Consider the following 20,298-nt stretch of genomic DNA (forward strand, 5'->3'; position numbering starts at 1 on the left):
GACTAACGAGTCGGACCCCTTAGTCGAATGGTTAACGTAGTTGCCCGTGGTGCGGGAGACCCGGGTTCGCGTCCTGGCTGCGGTGGTTCTTGGCTACCCCCCCGAATTCGTTTGAACAACAACGTTTTGTATAGCGCCATTCAAGGAACCCAAGGACGCTTTACATTAGATAAGAAAAAAAAAGATTAAAACCAAGATCAAAAGACTACAGACCATAGGCCTTAGTAAGAAGGTAGGTTTTCGGTAGTCCTATCCAAAGAAGCAGCGTTGTGGATCTCTGCTGGGCTAGAGTTCCAAAGGGTGGAGGCTGCCACACTAAAGGCTCTGTCCTCATAAAGATGAGCAACATTTTTACTTTAAGCTACAGACATAAATTCATGTTAAACTCAATGTGCCTAGAAATGCCGGTATTACGTCATTATTGTTAGCCTGTCTTTAGTCATGAGCACATAAGCCCACCAGCATCAGTTAAGACGAGAGGAAAACAGTCGCTCAGACACACATACACTGTATGAACAGAACAACTACCCACAAAACACTTTAAAAGGATAATAGGTCACGTAAGGGCTTGTTTGATACAGTTGAAACACTGAATGATTAACTTCATGGTGTAACGTGACATCTTGATGATGATGACGGTGACATGAAAAATAGGCTGGGCAGTGTTAGTAATATTGCAATGAATTCGGGGGGCAGCTGGGAACCGCCTCAGCCGGGACACGAACCCGTATTTCCCGCGCTGCGGGAGATATCGCTAACCGCTCGACTAACGAGTCTGGCCCGTCAGCCGGCGGCCAACGTGTCTACTTATCCATGCACGCTACAACATTTAATCATGTGATACTGCTGTTATGACAAGATCGCTAAGCACCTGAGAAATCAGCCATTATGTGTGAGATATTCTGCAGAACTGGCCAGCAGCGTTCTAAAAGTCTTCTCGGTTACACCCCCCCCTACACTTAGAGTGTGTTCTTTATTAAGCACTGCAGCACTATTTATCATAGCAGATCTGTCCATCCGTCTGCAGTGTTAGGTTTCCAGTTTTGGTTCAACTGCAGGTTTCATTGCAACAATCAGTAACAATTACATACATCCTTACACTTTAAATTCTACCTTTTGTCCAGCAGCGGAGGGCACGCGAATGGACCGAGGAATAAGTGATGTTGCTCGGCCGAGCAGCAGCTCCTGTCATCCAGTGATGAACTCCCCCAGCATGCTCCCTGACAGGCATGTGGAAGGAGGTGGTGGCGTCTGTGTCAGTGTGATTTCGAACGTGATTTCAAGCCGCCATCTTCCCACACCGGTCATAGGGGATCACATATAGGGATCGCACAGGTCACAGGGGGTCTGTCATAGCTCTCACAAGTAGTGCCTCCCATTCCGATGACTGTGCTACCAGAAAGTCAAATAGCTCCATGACATTGTAATCGCAAAAGTTTCCTTTATCTACATTTCTCATTAAGACGTTATCGGCATCCAAATGTGGCCGTCTTTTGTTAGCACCACTTGTGGCGTATTAACGTCAGTCGCCCCACAATTCTGTAAGTGCTGCACACGACTTAAGGGGAGCGGACAAACTGTTCACACCTTGAATGAAATGCCGCTTCATTGAGCTCCCTGATAGATGGAAGGACATTATGTGAAGGTATAAAAGCTGACTGCATCAGCCATAAAAGTTTTTGACAGCCATTTTTGATCGCTAATGCGCATGCGTAGCAGCCCATAACACACCTGTGCTTGGCGTTTGCAAGTTCAGTGGATGACTTGTCAGTACATTCAGTGGCACCATATGAAGGCAAATGGATGTCATACACTTTAGAAATCTAGCTTTTGGGAAACAGGCTCCGAGTAGCCAAACAAGGATGAGAAAAGGTCCATCCATCCATTATTCAAACCACGTATCCTGCTCTCGTGATCGCGGGGATGCTGGAGCCTCAGACTCTCACTACATACACAATGCAATACGTGAGTGCAAACTAACCGAGTAATTTATGGTGTAAATTAATATGATGAGAATGTGACGTGACCGTGTCTGCGGGTGGGAAGCCGGATGTGGGTATGTGTCTTGGTCGCTGCACTAGTGCCCGCTCTGGTCGGTCGGGGCGCCTGTTCCGGGGGGTGGGGTGGAATAGCGTGATCCTCCCACGTACTACGTCCCCCTGGCGAAACTCCTCACTGTCAGGTGAAAAGAAGCGGCTGCTGACTCCACATGTATCGGAGGCTACAAGTCCTCAAACCCATACGACCACATAGGTCGTATACCCTCTAATAAGACCTACAGGAGCGTTTCCTAAATTAGCGCCCCTACCGGCGGCAGGAGTCACGCCACAGATACTTTTCGCCTCTGTGCATTGTGGGTTTTTATCCGCTTGTCGACATCCTTTTTACAACGCCTCATAGACAGGCCAGTGAAGCTCAGTCGTCAGTAAACAGGGATGAAAACAACGAGAACAATAGAATGTGTAGTCCGTGCGTATTTGTGTTGTTTCGCCGTCTGCTGTAGTAACTAAGACTGCTATTGGCAGCACGGCCGCCTCATCGGAGGAGGCATGAGGTAGTCTGCAGCGCTCCCCGGATCTGCAGAGGGGGTGGAGCAGCGACCGGAAGAGTGGGGTAATTGGCCAGGTGCAAGAGTTCAAGTCATGAAGAAGTGTGTGAAGAACCGTCCCGTACTTCAGTTTTTGAACGTGCATTAGCTTGTAAGGACTCGTGAGTTTTGATTGGTTAGAAACATTGCAAAAAGTATATTCATGTGTAAATGTAGTTTCACAAACTACACCCGCGTGTGGTGAGAGCACGCCGCTGATGTGTGTGAAGCTGCTGCATGGCCACACGTGTCTGGATCGCCAGGTCCCCATTCACACCGATCACACATTAGGCTGATCCAGCCAGACTCCAGGTCTGCTCCACGACCAACCCCATTTCCTCTCGTACACCTCCCTGTCTCACCGGCTACACACTCTCTCTCAACCCCCCCCCCACACACACACAGATACACCCACAGTTGGATGCACACGAGGCTTACATACACACACGTCACATGAACATGCTGAAAGAAAACCAACAAAGACTGGGGCAATACCCACTGAGCACTGATGAAAAACTGAGGACGGGTTTCCTTGGCAGTTGTGGAGTGATATATGGAGTGATATGTAGGGTGCTAGGTGGAGTGATATATGGAGTGATGTATGGAGTGATATGTAGGGTGCTATGTGGAGTGATATATGGAGTGATGGGTAGGATGCTATGTGGATGGATATATGGAGTGATATGTAGGGTGCTATGTGGAGTGATATATGGAGTGATATGTAGGATGCTATGTGGAGTGATATACGGAGTGATATATGGAGTGATATGTAGGATGCTATGTGGATGGATATATGGAGTGATATGTAGGGTGCTATGTGGAGTGATATACGGAGTGATATGTAGGATGCTATGTGGAGTGATATACGGAGTGATATATGGAGTGATATGTAGGGTGCTATGTGGTGTGATATATGGAGTGATATGTGGAGTGATATATGGAGTGATATGTAGGGTGCTATGTGGAGTGATATACGGAGTGATGTATGGAGTGATATGTAGGGTGCTATGTTGAGTGATATATGGAGTGATATGTAGCATGCTATGTGGAGTTATATACGGAGTGATATATGGAGTGATATGTAGGGTGCTTTGTGGAGTGATATGTAGGGTGCTATGCGGAGTGATATATGGAGCGATATGTAGGGTGTTATGTGGAGATATACACTACCGTTCAAAAGTTTGGGATCACCCAAACAATTTTGTGTTTTCCATGAAAAGTCACACTTATTCACCACCATATGTTGTGAAATGAATAGAAAATAGAGTCAAGACATTGACAAGGTTAGAAATAATGATTTGTATTTGAAATAAGATTTTTTTTACATCAAACTTTGCTTTCGTCAAAGAATCCTCCATTTGCAGCAATTACAGCATTGCAGACCTTCGGCATTCTAGCTGTTAATTTGTTGAGGTAATCTGGAGAAATTGCACCCCACGCTTCCAGAAGCAGCTCCCACAAGTTGGATTGGTTGGATGGGCACTTCTTTGAGCAGATTGAGTTTCTGGAGCATCACATTTGTGGGGTCAATTAAACGCTCAAAATGGCCAGAAAAAGAGAGCTTTCATCTGAAACTCGACAGTCTATTCTTGTTCTTAGAAATGAAGGCTATTCCATGCGAGAAATTGCTAAGAAATTGAAGATTTCCTACACCGGTGTGTACTACTCCCTTCAGAGGACAGCACAAACAGGCTCTAACCAGAGTAGAAAAAGAAGTGGGAGGCCGTGTTGCACAACTGAGCAAGAAGATAAGTACATTAGAGTCTCTAGTTTGAGAAACAGACGCCTCACAGGTCCCCAACTGGCATCTTCATTAAATAGTACCTGTTAGAGCCTGTTTGTGCTGTCCTCTGAAGGGAGTAGTACACACCGGTGTAGGAAATCTTCAATTTCTTAGCAATTTCTCGCATGGAATAGCCTTCATTTCTAAGAACAAGAATAGACTGTCGAGTTTCAGATGAAAGTTCGCTTTTTCTGGCCATTTTGAGCGTTTAATTGACCCCACAAATGTGATGCTCCAGAAACTCAATCTGCTCAAAGAAGTGCCCATCCAACCAATCCAACTTGTGGGAGCTGCTTCTGGAAGCGTGGTGTGCAATTTCTCCAGATTACCTCAACAAATTAACAGCTAGAATGCCAAAGGTCTGCAATGCTGTAATTGCTGCAAATGGAGGATTCTTTGACGAAAGCAAAGTTTGATGTAAAAAAAATCTTATTTCAAATACAAATCATTATTTCTAACCTTGTCAATGTCTTGACTCTATTTTCTATTCATTTCACAACATATGGTGGTGAATAAGTGTGACTTTTCATGGAAAACACGAAATTGTTTGGGTGATCCCAAACTTTTGAACGGTAGTGTATATGGAGTGATATTTAGGGTGCTATGGGGAGTGATATGTAGGGTACTATGTGGAGTGATATGTAGGGTGCTATGTGTAGTGATATATGGAGTAATATGTAGGGTGTTATGTGGAGTGATATATGGAGTGATATGTAGGGTGCTGTGTTGAATGATATATAGGTTGATATGTTGGATGCTATGTTGAGTGATATACGGATTGATATATGGAGTGATATGTAGGGTGCTATGTGGAGTGATATGTAGTGTGCTATGTGGTGTGATATATTGAGTGATATGTAGGGTGTTATGTGGAGTGATATATGGAGTGATATGTAGGGTGTTATGTGGAGTGATATATGGATTGATATGTAGGGTGCTATGTGGAGTGATATTCGGAGTGATATGTAGGGTGCTATGTGGTGTGATATATGGAGTGATATGTGGAGTGATACATGGAGTGATACGTAGGGTGCTATGTGGAGTGATATATGAGGTGTTATGTGGTGTGATATATGGAGTGATATGTGGAGTGATATGTAGGGTGTTATGTGGAGTGATATATGGAGTGATATGTAGGGTGCTATGTGGAGTGATATGTAGGGTGCTATGTAGAGAGATATATGGAGTGATATGTAGGGTGCTATCTGGAGTGATATACGGAGTGATGTATGGAGTGATATGTAGGGTGCTATGTTGAGTGATATATGGAGTGATATACGGAGTGATATATGGAGTGATATGTAGGGTGCTATGTGGAGTGATATATGGAGTGATATGTAGGGTGTTATGTGGAGAGATATATGGAGTGATATGTAGGGTGCTTTGTGGAGTGATATGTAGGGTGCTATGGGGAGTGACATGTAGGGTGCTATGTGGAGTGATATGAAGGGTGGTATGTGGAGTGATATACGGAGCGATATGTAGGGTGCTATGTGGAGTGATATATGGAGTGATATTTAGGGTGTTATGTGTTGTGATATGTAGGGTACTATGTGGAGTGATATGTAGGGTGCTATGTGTAGTGATATATGGAGTAATATGTAGGGTGCTATGTGGAGTGATATATGGAGTGATATGTAGGGTGCTGTGTTGAATGATATATGGGTTGATATGTAGGATACTATGTGGAGTGATATGTTGGCCTCTATGTGGAGTGTTATGTGGAGGGGGAAAGCACTATATAAAGGCCACGAATTCACCATTTGAAGACTACCACGTGCCTTCTCCGATACATGTGGAGTCACCAACTGCTTCTTTTTACCTGACAATGAGTAGTTTCACCAGGGGGACGTAGTGCATGGGAAGATCACTCTCATCCCCCCAGTTCCCTCCCCAACAGGCACCTCGACCGACCAGACGAGGCGCTAGTGCGGCGACCAGGACACATCCCCACATCTGGCTTCCCACCCGCAGACACGGCCAATTGTGTCTGTAGGGACGCCTGTACCAAGCCAGAGGTAACACAGGGATTCGAACCGGCGATCCCCGTATTGGTAGGCAACGGGATAGACCGCTCTGCCACCCGGACGCCCCACCACGAACTGAGATTTAAACGAGATATGTGTTGTGGCTGTGCTGCACGGCTGCGTATCGGTTATGTCCCTATGTGTGCATCTGTCAGGTAACACGCTGAACCGCTTGGAAGCTTTTTGGTTAACATTTCACCTCCGGCGTTTGATGAAACTGTCCTGACATCAGGACTTCACACGTCATATGTTCACAGGTGTATATTATAATTTTGACACTGATAGGGGACATTTTTGCTACCTTACTTCATGGCAGTTTTTCTTGTTCTTTGTTATCATCATTATTCTTATAATTTTTCTTTCCACTGTTGTTTTCTATGTTATCTGTCTTATCTGGACTTGTGAAGTGTCCTTGGTGACTTGAAAGGTGCTTATGAATAATATTTATTATTATTATTATTAGTGAAACGAATTAGGGGGAGGCTAGCCTGGGAACCGCCACAGCCAGGACGCGAACCCTTATTCCCCGCACCGTGGGTGACTACGTTAACCAGTCGACTAAAGGGTCTGACACGTTAGCCAAGGGCCAACGTATCTACTTATCCATGCACGTTACATTATTGTTATTATTATTGTTATTGTTATTATTATTGTTTTTGTTGTTGTTGTTGTTGGAATTATCATTATCACTATTGTTATTATTATCATCCTCATCATTATTATTATCATCATTACTATTATTAATATTATTATTATTGTTATTATATTATTATTAATAATAATAATAATAATAATAATAATGTTTTTTTATTTTTTTTACCTGCAAATAGAGTGACATGTTGGAGTGGACAGGAAGCACCAGTTACAAGGTGCTTGTGCAGAGTAAAAGGAGAAACCTCTGTGGTTTTGTGGCCATGCTTTTAAATGATGCCTCCCTGTGTTGTGTTGTGTTGTGTTGTGTTGTGTTGTGTTGTGTTGTGTTGTGTTGTGACCTGTCAGTGGATGGCGGTTAACAGGGTTAAAAATCAATTTTTTCGCTGCGGTGTTACACGGCTTAAAGGGTAGTCTCATCTGTGTGTGTGTGTGTGTGTGTGTGTGTGTGTGTGTGTGTGTGTGTCTTTATTACACTGTGCTGATATATCTGTGCACAGTCTACTTTGAATCGCTGATGCGGGAGCTCAGGATGTTTAGGACTGTTGTTGCTCCCTCAGGTGAGCGTCATGGTTCAACATGCGGGCAATGAGAGCCTCCTAAATGCTGCCATTTTGTCGGAAAGAAAATCAACGCGACTAATTATTTCACTGACGACATCCTCCAGTTCCACGAATGGCTTTATGTCGCAGTCGGTTTGGTAACGGTTTTGCATAGATGAATGGCCACTGACAGCAAAACAGCACTTTTTGCACCACTTCACTGCATACACAGTCGTACAAATACCTATCAGTCTCGCAAATCCTAAACTGGACCTTCCAGAGCATAACACATGTTAGAGAGCCTCCACGTGACTATACTAACACTAATCAGCAGCTTATTCATTTTCCTATGATTAATATCATTATCATAATCCAAAAAAATCCCCATCTTGGGATATAACATCATCCTTCGACCGCAGTCGAGCTAAATTATGCTTGTCGTCTGCTGATGGTAGACCGAGGTCACAGCTCCTTCAGAGCGCAGTTTCTGCCTGGGTTGGTCCCGTAGCCTTTACCCCTGCCAGGGCGTCTACAAGGCAACCGTGATATGGGGGGTTAGGGTATATATGGGATATAACACCAAGCTTGTGTTTGCTGTAGGTAGGGGGACAGGTTATGCTGCACAGTCCTGAATTCACTACACAACAAAGCCATCATAGGAAATATAAAAGTCCACCCCTCCATCTGCCACGTACAAGCTCAGTGATGCTCTACTCATTACAGCTGACCTTGGCTTGACAAGTCGGGGCAGGGACTGGTGCCCTGCATGTCTGGTCATTGTTTGGGCATAGAAAAGCCGTGTATGATTTTGTGCCTTAAACGCAGCTATATGGAGTCCTCTTGGAAATGGTGAACTTGGGCTCAAGGCGGATCTCCTGTCTTCTTGTCTCCTCTCCTCAGATGGCCTACAAGCCCTGGCTGTGTGCTCAGTATTTCCCCACCACCCAGAGGTCATGTCAGAAGAAAATGCCGTGTCACCAGTACTGCCTGGAGGTCCAGCAGAGCTGTCCTTTCATTCTGCCTGATAATGATGACCTGATCCACGGAGGCAGCCCCAGCTTCATCTGCACAGGTCAGCATGGATTCCATGTCACTTAGTGGTGGTCGTCCGGTTTACGTCTGTAGAGTTTAGTAGTGTGCATGACAGCGACAAATCCTTGCCGTTTAAAGTATTACAAGGGCTATTACATACCTCAAATACATCAATGTTCTAGTTTATCAACAGAAACAGGTGATTACATCGTCTGTGGATGGGCTACCATACAGTAAGTAAGTTACAGTTTATTTGTAAAGCACCTTTTAAAACAAAGAAAGAGCTGCAAAAGATGCAGATACAGAAAAAAACAGCATACCTATACAGTTACATACAGAAAATTATAAGTTACAGACCCATTATAGGGAGGCAGATCGGTAGAGATGGCTTTTGAGAAGTTTTTAAAGCTGGTTTCAGACTCAGTTGATCTAATAGGGGGGATAGGGGGGTGGTTCCAGAGGGACAAGGCCCTTATGGCTAAAGCACAGTCACCCTTGTATTTGCAGAGGGAGCAGGGAATTGGTAAAAGACCCGGGTTGGAAGATCTGAGTGGCCTAGAGGTGGAGTAAGAATGCAAAAGTTCTGAAATGGGTAATGGGGCAAGACCATGTAGGGCCTTATATATGGTAAGTGGTATCTTGAAGTCTGTTCTTCAAGAATTCAATTCAATTTTATTGTTATCAAAAACAATGTGCAGGCACATGTTAAAAACGAAATGAGGGCTGTGGCTTCACCAAACAGTGCAAGACAGACACAGACAAGCACAGCAAACACAATATAAGATATACACACATGAAGACCAAAAGCTAAAATAAGTTAAAAAAGAGCTGGAGTACAAAATATTTAAAAATATCTACAGACATTCAGTGGGTAGCCAGGTTCAGATGGGCAAAAGCTCGTGGAAAGAAGCTGTTTTTGAGCCTGGTAGTGTGGGCTCTGAGGCTCCTGTGGCGCCTCCCAGAGCGCAGAGGGGAGAACAGTCCATGGTTGGGGTGGGTGGGATCTCTGCTGATGCTCAGACCCCTTCGAAGGCAGCGTTTGTGATAAATGTCTTTTTTGGCTGGGAGATGGGTACCGGTGATATGCTGGGCCGCCTTGACGACCCGCTGCAGAGCTTTCTGGTCTACTGAGGTGCAGTTCTTCTTGCTGTAAGGCGACTGCACTAACCACTGCACCTCCGTACCGCCCCATTATTATTATTATTATTATTATTATTATCATCATCATCATCATCATCATCATTATTATTATTATTGGGCAGCACGGTGGCACAGTAGGTACGTATAATTGTCACCTCACAGCAATAGGTCCTGGGTTTGAGCCCTGGGGTAGTCCAAACTTGGTGGTAGTACTGGGTCGTGCTCTGTGTGGAGTTTGCATGTTCTCCCCATGTCTTCGTGGGTTTCCTCCAGCGGCTCCGGTTTCCTCCCACAGTCCAAAGATATGTTGGTCAGGTAAATCAGCCGTACTAAATTGTCCTTAGGTATGAATGTGTGTGTGTGTGTGTGTGTGTGTGTGTGTGTGTGTGTGTGTGTGTGTGTGTGTGTGTGGGCCCTGTGATGGACTGGCAGCTTGTCCAGGGTGTCTCCCTGCTTGCTGCACAATGACTGCTGGGATAGGCTCCAGCATCCCCGCGACCCTGAGAGCAGGATAAGCGGTTTAGATAATAGGTGGATGTATAATAATAATTATTATTATACTTATTATTATTATTACTGTATACTTTATGGAAAGCTAATGAATTGATGCGAGGATTGGTATGATGTGGGATCTAAGATTGGTATTTGTTAGCAGCCTGGCGGGACAGGGCTGCTTGGCTGAGACAGGAGAAAGGAGCATTGTAGTATTCAAGGCACGGAAACATTAGGGTATGGATTAGTAATTCTAGATCGCTGGTTGATAGCATTGATTTGATTTTTGCAGTGTTCGAGTTGGACAAAGCAGGTTTGCACAAGCTTGTTAATATGCGGATCTAAATTCTGATTTTGGCCTAAGAGTATACCCAGATTTCTTGAGGAGGGATGAACAGTGGGGCCCAGAGGGCCAATACAAGATTTCACTCTGAGACAAACTTATTAGGACCAATAAGGAGAACTCAGATTTTCTGAATAGAGCTGAAGGAAATTGAGTGACATCTACTCCTTAATAGCAGCCAGGCAGTCATGATGGGTACCAATATTACCCATATCATTTGGCTTAACTGATAAATACAGCTGCATGTCATCAGCATAGCAGTGGTGAGAGATGCAATTGAACTGGCCAACCAGATCGCCTAGAGGTAACATGTAGATTGAGAAAAGGATGGGACCAAGGACTAAACCCTATGGAGCTCCACAGAGTATAGGGGCAGTTGAAGACACAAAGTTGTCTATGACAACCTGAAACTTCCTGTTAGACAGATAGGACTAGAAAAACTGGGAGCAGAACCAGAGATACCAATCCACTCATTTAAACGTTCAACCAAGGTGGAGTGAGCAATAGTATCAAAAGCAGCAGTTAAGTCAAGCAAGACCAGGATAGAATGTTCGCCATCGTCAGCTCGCATGAGGATGTCATTTGTCACTCTTAGTAGTGATGTTTCTGTACGATGTTGGTGGCAAAAGCTGGATTGAAATTGATTGAAAACATCATGTCTTTCAATGACCTCAAGGAGCTGCTGTGCAATGATTTTTTTTAAAGAATTTTGGAGATGAATGGTAGTTTTGAAAAAGTTCTGTATTTATTTGGCATGGTTGGATCAAGGACAGTTTTTAAAAAAAAATAGGTTTGGATGCTCGCCACCGTCCGGACCACAGCCAGAGGTGAGAGAATTAATAATAATGGTGAGCAGGCTATGGCCCAAGGTAGGCAGGGCGTCTATAAGGATTTTTTTTTTGGGGGGGGGGTTACATCTAAAGGACAAGAGGACAGGCATATGGGATACAGTGTCAATGAGATTGTGGGGGTCTGTGGTGGTGTAGCAGTCTAAGCATTGGCTTTGTGTCGGTGCAGTTGGCCACTGGGGACAGGGGTTCTTGCCTCAGTCTCGTCAGATCTGACTATGGCCGGATTTGATGAAGCAGCAATAATCGGCAACGCTGTCTTCGGGAGGGGGGCGGAGTCGGCTTGTGTTGGTCACATGAATGCGTCTCTGTGTGTGTCGGAAAAAGCAGTGGTTCGGCCTGGAGTCGCCTTGTCACAAAAGTGGTGAGGCGTCTCCTTTGAGACTGCCGGCCGGAGAGATGCAGTTGGCAAATGCACACAGTTCGAGGGTGGGTGTTTGAACTAGAATAGGGAGGGATTACCACTAAATTGGGAGAAAAAGGATAAAATCAGAAATAAAAATTAACTAAATTAGATTTTACAGAAAGTTTGGGGGGAAATCAGACAAGTGAGTAGGGCAGTAAACTGAAGAATCAGAGGACATATTAACAATGTTAAAATCAGAACAAATATTACTGATTTTGTCAACAAAGAAAGACAGAACTTTTTGACAGTCTACTGGGGAGGAGGCAGACACAGCAGAATGGGCAGGGCTTACAAGCCAGTCAATGGCTTTAAACAGGAACCTCGGATTGTGTTTATTGTTGTTAATCAGGCCTGCAAAAGTAGGCAACTCTCTCCTCCTTGATGTTTTGGTTGAGCGTGGACAGCAGTTCTTCAGATGGAGGAGATGGGCCCTGAGTTTGGATTTATTCCAGCTATGCTCCACTCTTCTGACTTCCCTTTTCAGATGATGAATGTTGTTGTTAATCCAGGGGAAAGAGCTAGCTGACAAACACGGCCTGGTAGTGTAGGGAGCTGTGGTATCTAGCGCAGGAGCACACTGATCACTGAACCAGCGCACAAGAGCATTAAAACTGGAGGAGTCAGGTGGGGGGTATAGGAATCAGGGTTACACTTTATTTTAGGGGGTTGGAGGGGGCCGAAAATTACCTAGTAATTTCCTAGTAATAAGGTGGTAATTATCACGTAATTTCTTAGAAATAAGGTTGAAATTACTGTTAGAGTTAGGGTTAGGGTTAGCTGTGAAATTACTTGTAAAAACTACCACCTTATTACTAGGAAATTACAAGGTAATTTCAACCTTATTTCTAAGAAATTATGTGATAATTACCATCTTATTACTAATTTCCGACCCCTTAAAATAGTTATCAGAATCAGAAACAGGATGAAAAAGGAACTGCAGGAATTGGCATAGAAGAAGCATGAGTGTACTGTGCACTTTAGCGGTTGATCAGAAGACTGAAGTGGGGTCAGAGACAATATCAAACATGGAAGGGGAGTTCAAGAACAGAGTGAGGGTAGAAACGAGATCAAGAGTGTGGCCATGGTCATGCATAGTGCAGGACACTAGTTGCATAAGTTGAAAAGGGTTGGCAATATTTAAAATGTTGGTTGCAAGAGAAGCAAAGCATCAATGTCCACATTAAAATTGCCAGCCATAACAACTATCATATTTGAGAACCACCGAAGTTAACAGTTCAGAGAATTCATTTAAAAAAGGATTGTTGGGTTTGAGTGGTCAGTAGACAACTAAGCAACATACTGGGATTTCACAATCCGTTTTAAAAGAAACTAATTCCAGGCTATTGAAAGTTCCCCATGTTTTCTGATTACAAATAAATGTATTCTTAAAAACAACTGCAATACCCCCACCACGACCAGTGAGCCTAGGGAGATGAGGGCCTGGCAACTGGGAGGTAAGAGCTCTGTTAGAGGGCAGCGGTCCCTGACTTTGAGCCAGGGCTCAGTTAAAAGAAAGAAATCCTGATTGTGAGATGAAATGAGATTAAGAATAAAGTCTTGTTTAACAGGGATATTATGTTACACAACAAAAGTCTTGTTTAACAGGGATCTTTATTTTACACAACACAAACACTGTTGGAGTGAAAGGCTTGGCTGAGAGTAAACCATTGATGGAGATCTGAGAAAGGGTGTTGGCATTTAGAGCAGACTGACAGTGTTTAGCACATCTTGGTGGTCTGTTGTTAACTGACAGAGATGGGATGGACTGGGAGAGAACCAGGCTCAGCCAGATGAATGGAGGGCTGTATCCTGGCAGAGGGAGTGCTAGAGGGACACATGATAGATACAGAGTTTGATGCATGACCTCTGCTTACAGCTAAATGCCAGGCTGAAAAAGCTACACAATGGATGAGGTTATATGTCAGTTGCCTAACCCCCTCGCTGTTTGAGTGAACACTATGTTTTTTTTGTAAAAGTCCTTCCTCAGAATGAGACAAGTTGTTAATGAAACCATGGCCTGTAGCAGTACAGAAATTCATTAACCAGCAGCGCAAACTGAAGGGGCGGCTAAAACACTGTGAGCCCTTACCTAGGGGTGGAATGGGACCAGACAGGATATAGATTTTGCCCAGGCTCTCTAAAATTGGAGTGAGGGCCTCAAAGTCAGACTGTAGCTTTAATGACTGCCTTGAGATGATAACATTGGTTCCAACATGCACGATAATATTGTGGACAGTTAGATGGCAATCAAGTATAGCTGGAATGTGTATAGAGATGTCAGGAACTTTACATCCAGACAAACAGTAAGTTATACCACCAGGGAGCTTAACGAACCTGGAGATGGAATTGTCAACTACAAGGATTTCAGGTTGACCGTTCAGGCATCCTCCATTGTAGATCGTCAGCTTTCGATGACCAAGGTCATTGGTGTCAGCCGCCACACTCACCGCAGTAGGGACCTCGATAATAGTGGTGGAAGGAGGAGGTCGTTGGACAGCTGAAGGCCGAAGGGACGGCGGTGTGGAGTTGGCGAGCTCGATTCTTGAGCGCTTGGTCTTGGGGATGTAAAGTGGAGAGCATGTCGGGCTGGGTGTTGCAGGCCGTTTTCTAGTTGGTGGAGAAGCTCCATTGCCAACATCAGCCACTGGGGTGACCAGTTGGGATATATTGTCAGCGAGCTCTGTCGGTGGAGAGAATGAGTTTTCCAGAGGGAAGATGAAAGTCAAAATCAAACAGGGGATAGAAATCCATCTCTTTCCCTGTGCTACTGAGGACCAGCTGCAAGAGGGACCCAGACTGTCAACCAGACATACCCACATCCGGCTTCCCAACCACAGACATGGCCAATTGTGTCTGTAGGGATGCCTGACCAAGCCGGAGGCAACACAGGGATTCGAACCGGCGATCCCCATGTTGGTAGGCAACGGAATAGACCGCCACACTGCCCGGATGCCCCAACATTTTTAAAACCACCACTGACCTCAATGATGACTGAAAAGTTAACACAATAAATGATCGTTTTACATTGCAATGACTTACATTCTGGATGTGGAGTGACAGTTTTCAACACGATAAAGAGGTTACCTGTACATGAAGTTACCTGTAATTAATAAAGTACAGGTAACTTAATGCACCACATGATACAGAGGTTACCTGTACATGAAGTTACCTGTAATTAATAAAGTACAGGTAACTTAATGTACCACATGATACAGAGGTTACCTGTACATGAAGTTACCTGTAATTAATAAAGTACAGGTAACTTAATGTACCACATGATACAGAGGTTACCTGTACATGAAGTTACCTGTAATTAATAAAGTACAGGTAACTTAATGTACCACATGATACAGAGGTTACCTGTACATGAAGTTACCTGTAATTAATAAAGTACAGGTAACTTAATGTACCACATGATACAGAGGTTACCTGTACATGAAGTTACCTGTAATTAATAAAGTACAGGTAACTTAATGTACCACATGATACAGAGGTTACCTGTACATGAAGTTACATGTACTAAATGAAGTACAGCTAACTTAATGTACAACATGATACAGAGGTTACCGGTACATTAAGTTACCTGTACTTAATGAAGTACAGCTAACTTAATGTTCAACATGATAGGTTACCGGTACATTAAGTTACCTGTACTTAATGAAGTACAGCTAACTTAATGTACAACATGATGGGTTACCTGTACATGAAGTTACCTGTACTTAATGAAGTACAGCTAACTTAATGTACAACATGATAAAGAGGTTACCTGTACATGAAGTTACCTGTACTTAATGAAGTACAGCTAACTTAATGTAATCCACGTGATAGGTTACCAGTACATTAAGTTACCTGTACTTAATGAAGTACAGCTAACTTAATGTAATCCACGTGATAGGTTACCAGTACATTAAGTTACCTGTACTTAATGAAGTACAGCTAACTTAATGTACAACATGATAAAGAGGTTACCTGTACATGAAGTTACCTGTACTTAATGAAGTACAGCTAACTTAATGTACGACATGATAAAGAGGTTACCTGTACACGAAGTTACCTGTACTTAATGAAGTACAGCTAACTTAATGTACAACATGATAGGTTACCAGTACATGAAGTTACCTGTACTTAATGAAGTAGAGCTAACTTAATGTACAACATGATAGGTTACCGGTACATTAAGTTACCTGTACTTAATGAAGTACAGCTAACTTGATGTGCAACATGATAAAGAGGTTACCTGCACATGGAGTTACCTGTACCAAATGAAGTACAGCTAACTTAATGTACAACATGATAGGTTAACGGTACATGAAGTTACGTGTACTTAATGAAGTACAGCTAACTTAATGTACAACATGATGGGTTACCTGTACATGAAGTTACCTGTACTTAATGAAGTACAGCTAACTTAATGTACAACATGATAAAGAGGTTACCTGTACATGAAGTTACCTGTATTTAATGAAGTACAGCTAACTTAATGGAATCCACGTGATAGGTTACCAGTACATTAAGTTACCTATATTTAATGAAGCACAGCTAACTTAATGTACAACATGATACAGAGGTTACCTGCACATGGAGTTACCTGTACTTAATGAAGTACAGCTAACTTAATGTACCACATGATAAAGAGGTTACCTGTACATGAAGTTACCTGTACTTAATGTACAACATGATGGGTTACCAGTACATTAAGTTACCTGTACTTAATGAAGTACAGCTAACTTAATGTACAACATGATGGGTTACCAGTACATTAAGTTACCTGTACTTAATGAAGTACAGCTAACTTAATGTACAACATGATGGGTTACCAGTACATTAAGTTACCTGTACTTAATGAAGCACAGCTAATTTAATGTACAACATGATACAGAGGTTACCTGTACATGAAGTTACCTGTACTTAATGAAGTACAGCTAACTTAATGTACCACATGATAAAGAGGTTACCTGTACATGAAGTTACCTGTACTCAATGAAGTACAGCTAACTTAATGTACAACATGATAAAGAGGTTATCTGTACATGAAGTTACCTGTACTTAATGAATGGGTTTGTGAAATGTTTTGTTTCGCTGCTGGTTTGGTTTATGTGTGTGACCTTTTTCAGCCTGGTCCATTATGCCACCTGGGGCAACAACAGACCTTACATCAGCCTCTGATGTTGCTTTAAGACCCATTATTACTTTTAATCAAGCTCGATCTAAAACTTATAAGGTCTTCACCCAAGTGAAGTATTTTCTGATAAGCCTCCCTTTCACGAGCTGATTTTAGCTTATTCCTGGAAAACACCTTTCACATGTACCCGGCAAATCATTATCCTACAATGACATCAGTCCATGTCTGGTTGTACGAGGAGCCAATATGGTGTATTGGTAGTACGAGGAGCCAGTATGGAGTGTTGGTTCGTCTTTGTTGAATTTGACACTTTCCCATCAACACAACACAAGGAATTTGCTGTGCCGGACCCTGCATTCGTTTTCTAGAACGCAGAAGTGTGCATGCTTTCACGCCAAAGATGATCTGACTTACGTCCAAGGATTTGAGACTGGTGTGAAAAGGGTAATCAACGTGGGCCCAGGGACCACAGCCCTGCCTGGAGCTGCACCCGAGGAGGATGCCCAGAGGGAGGTCTGACAGGACGCGGAAGCGGGGCAGGCTAAGCTAACTGCTAGCCCATGCAGACCGGCATTTCCGACAGTCATCCTGGACAAACCAGAGGCCTTCTGGAAGTCCATTCTCTGGACAGACGAGTCCAAGATAGAATTATTTGGTCACAATCAAAACCAACATGTTTGGAGAAAAGCCAACACTGCATATGAAGAAAAGAACCCCCTCCCAACAGTGAAGCATGGTGGTGCAAATGTGAAGGTCTGGGGCTGCTTTTCTGCTTCTGGACCTGGACGACTCCATATTATCCAAGGAACCATGAATTCTCCGGCATATCAACAAATTCTTGACCAGAATCTCCTGCCATCAGTCAGGGAGTTGAAGCTGGGACGAAAATGGATTATGCAACAAGACAATGACCCAAAGCATTCCAGCAAAGCTACAAAGGCATGGCTTCAGAGAAAGAGGATTCGTACTCTGGATAGGCCCAGTCAAAGTCCGGATCTTAATCCAATTGGAATGTTGTGGCGAGACCTGAAGAAGTTGGTACATACCAGATGTCCCTCCAACCTCTCTCAACTGGCTGAGTTCTGCAAGGAGGAGTGGGCAAAAAGCCCCATAAGCAGATGCGAGAGACTGGTTAGTGGTTACAGAAGACGTTTGGTTGAAGTAATGGCTGCAAAAGGAGGAGCCACAAGCTACTAATACAAGTGTTCACATACTTTTGCACATGTTAAATTTTCAGTTTTTGTGAAATAAACCACCTTTGTTGAATTAAATAATGAAAATATATCTCTTTTTGTGTGTGCGTCCATTATTTGGAAGGCGTGCTTTACAAATTGGGATTTGGATGTATGTGTAATAAGCTTATTTTAATGTTTTTTACAAAAACAGTGACCATGTCTGGAGGGTTCACAAACTTTCAAGCAGCACTGTATGTGTTAGTTTGGATATGTGTTCTTGTAGTTATTGGATGAGTTTTTGTCTTTGTGTTGTACTGCTGTAGGCTGGGGGAAATGGTATTTCATTTCATTTCATGTACACAAGTGCATGAAATGAAGTGACAAATAGTGTTCATGATTCCCGATATTCTATATCGACACTATCGCAAAACAAACCCCAGATGTTGGTGATCATCTGTCCAGAAACACTTTGAGAACAAGCTGTTAAGTGTGACTTAACTGGTAAACTCTCTCTCTATCGCTCTCTCTCTCTCTCTCTCTCTCTCTGGAAGTCCTACAGCCGTTCCCACATGTTCTCATAGCAGGAGGGTCGAGTGCAGCTTTGCAGCCTGTTGAGGAAGCTTGGCTTTCCAGGAACTGTTCAGGGAACAACAGGCCACCGTGCAGAGCATAAGATGGAACAGCTGAAGGGGCGGGGGGGGTTGTGCTGTTTGTAGATCGATCCCTCCCTGGGTGCATAAATCACTTGAACCTGCTTACTTTCTTGCGAGAATAGCGGCGAAAGTGCAGCTCACAGATTCAGCCCTTTGTGATGCATGAGGTAGCACTTGTAGAGTCACAGTGACAGACCGTAAAGGTTGTAATGACACCAGGATAAATATCGACAGTTTCACTGCATTTGTAAAAGTACTTTTTCGAATCTTCAAAGAACTTTTTGCTGCAATAATCACAGCGTAGACCTCTGCATCACAACATTTATTCAGAATGATCTGAAGCAGAACTCGCCAGAGATGTTGTTAATGTGTAACGCTTGTGGAGGCTTAGCAACACAGGCTACCTACTTGAGTCCTCTGAGCCATCACTGGCACATTAGTACAGCGCTGTGAGTCTGCACGCCTTGTGATCCTGGGCATAATGTTATGCACATACTACATAGCTGTGTGTTTTGGCCCTCACATTTAGCGTCAAGATGGATCTCATAGGTGGTTTTCCTCTAGGGTGTTGCCCTAGGGGGAGATTTGGTGGTTTTCCTCTGGAACAGTGTGTGTGTGTGTGTGTGTGTGTGTGTGTGTGTGTGTGTGTGTGTGTGTGTGTGTGTGTGTGTCCATGTTTTGATCTGAATCCCGTTCCTCTCTAACTTGTACAAGTGGAACCAGTAGTCACCGGGTGATGCAGTGATGTGTTATTATTCCCTCTGCAGACTTGTGAGTTCAGCCGCGGGTCATTGTCTGGCCTGCTCCTCCATATCATGATTACAACTACAGAGTGAATGGACACACTTCAATAAACCTCCACCCTACCAACCCCAAGTCTTAAACTTTCACATGAGGTTTACAAATAGATACAGTAGGAGGTCTCTAACCACGTTTACCTTTATGTCTTCTCCCTGCAGGGCTCCTGGGAGAGCATCCGCCAGACAATGAGGCGGAATGCTGCGATGTCCGATGGGACTCCAAGATGGACAGCCCTTCAGGTGGGACACTTAAAAGGACTGCTACCCCCTGCCATCCCCAGGGGGCCTCCGTTACTGACACTGCCCCTCCCAGACTGTGCAATGGGCGGCTGAAGATCTGTCTGCTGGCCCTTGTCCTCCTACACACTGTCATCATCATCTCAGTCTCCCATAATTCCACATTTTTGGGTGGGGCTACCATTTTCCCACCAGACGAGAGCTCTTCGAAAGAGGACTGAACACTGTGGGAATCGAGGATTGAGCTTGTAAAGAATGATGTCTTTCACTAGTTTCCCTAAGGCTTTTCCAGCGTCATGGCTGCCAGGGACAGGACTGGCATGACGTAGTGGACATGCCTCTACGACCTGCCACCAACGAACCTTCAAGTACACAGGAAGTGGGAAGGATCTCACTGAAGCTGAGGGTGCTGGCGTTGGACATCAGCTGACCCGAGAAGTTAAAGAACTGACCTCTTCTC

General features: G+C 43.9%; 1 protein-coding gene across 1 annotated transcript in view; it reads left to right on the forward strand.

Moving 5' to 3' along the window:
• The window catches only part of LOC130131707 (NALCN channel auxiliary factor 1-like), a 46,898-nt gene extending 26,839 nt beyond the window's left edge, over positions 1–20,059 (forward strand). The window contains exons 2-3 of the mRNA XM_056301491.1: positions 8,491–8,662; positions 19,761–20,059. Of these exons, the coding sequence (XP_056157466.1) occupies positions 8,491–8,662; positions 19,761–20,059 (471 nt within the window). The remainder of the gene's footprint in view (positions 1–8,490; positions 8,663–19,760) is intronic.
• The last annotated feature ends 239 nt before the right edge of the window (positions 20,060–20,298 follow it).

This window comes from Lampris incognitus, chromosome 21 (genome assembly GCF_029633865.1).
Source record: "Lampris incognitus isolate fLamInc1 chromosome 21, fLamInc1.hap2, whole genome shotgun sequence".
In the NCBI taxonomy this organism is placed as follows: Eukaryota; Metazoa; Chordata; class Actinopteri; order Lampriformes; family Lampridae; genus Lampris; species Lampris incognitus.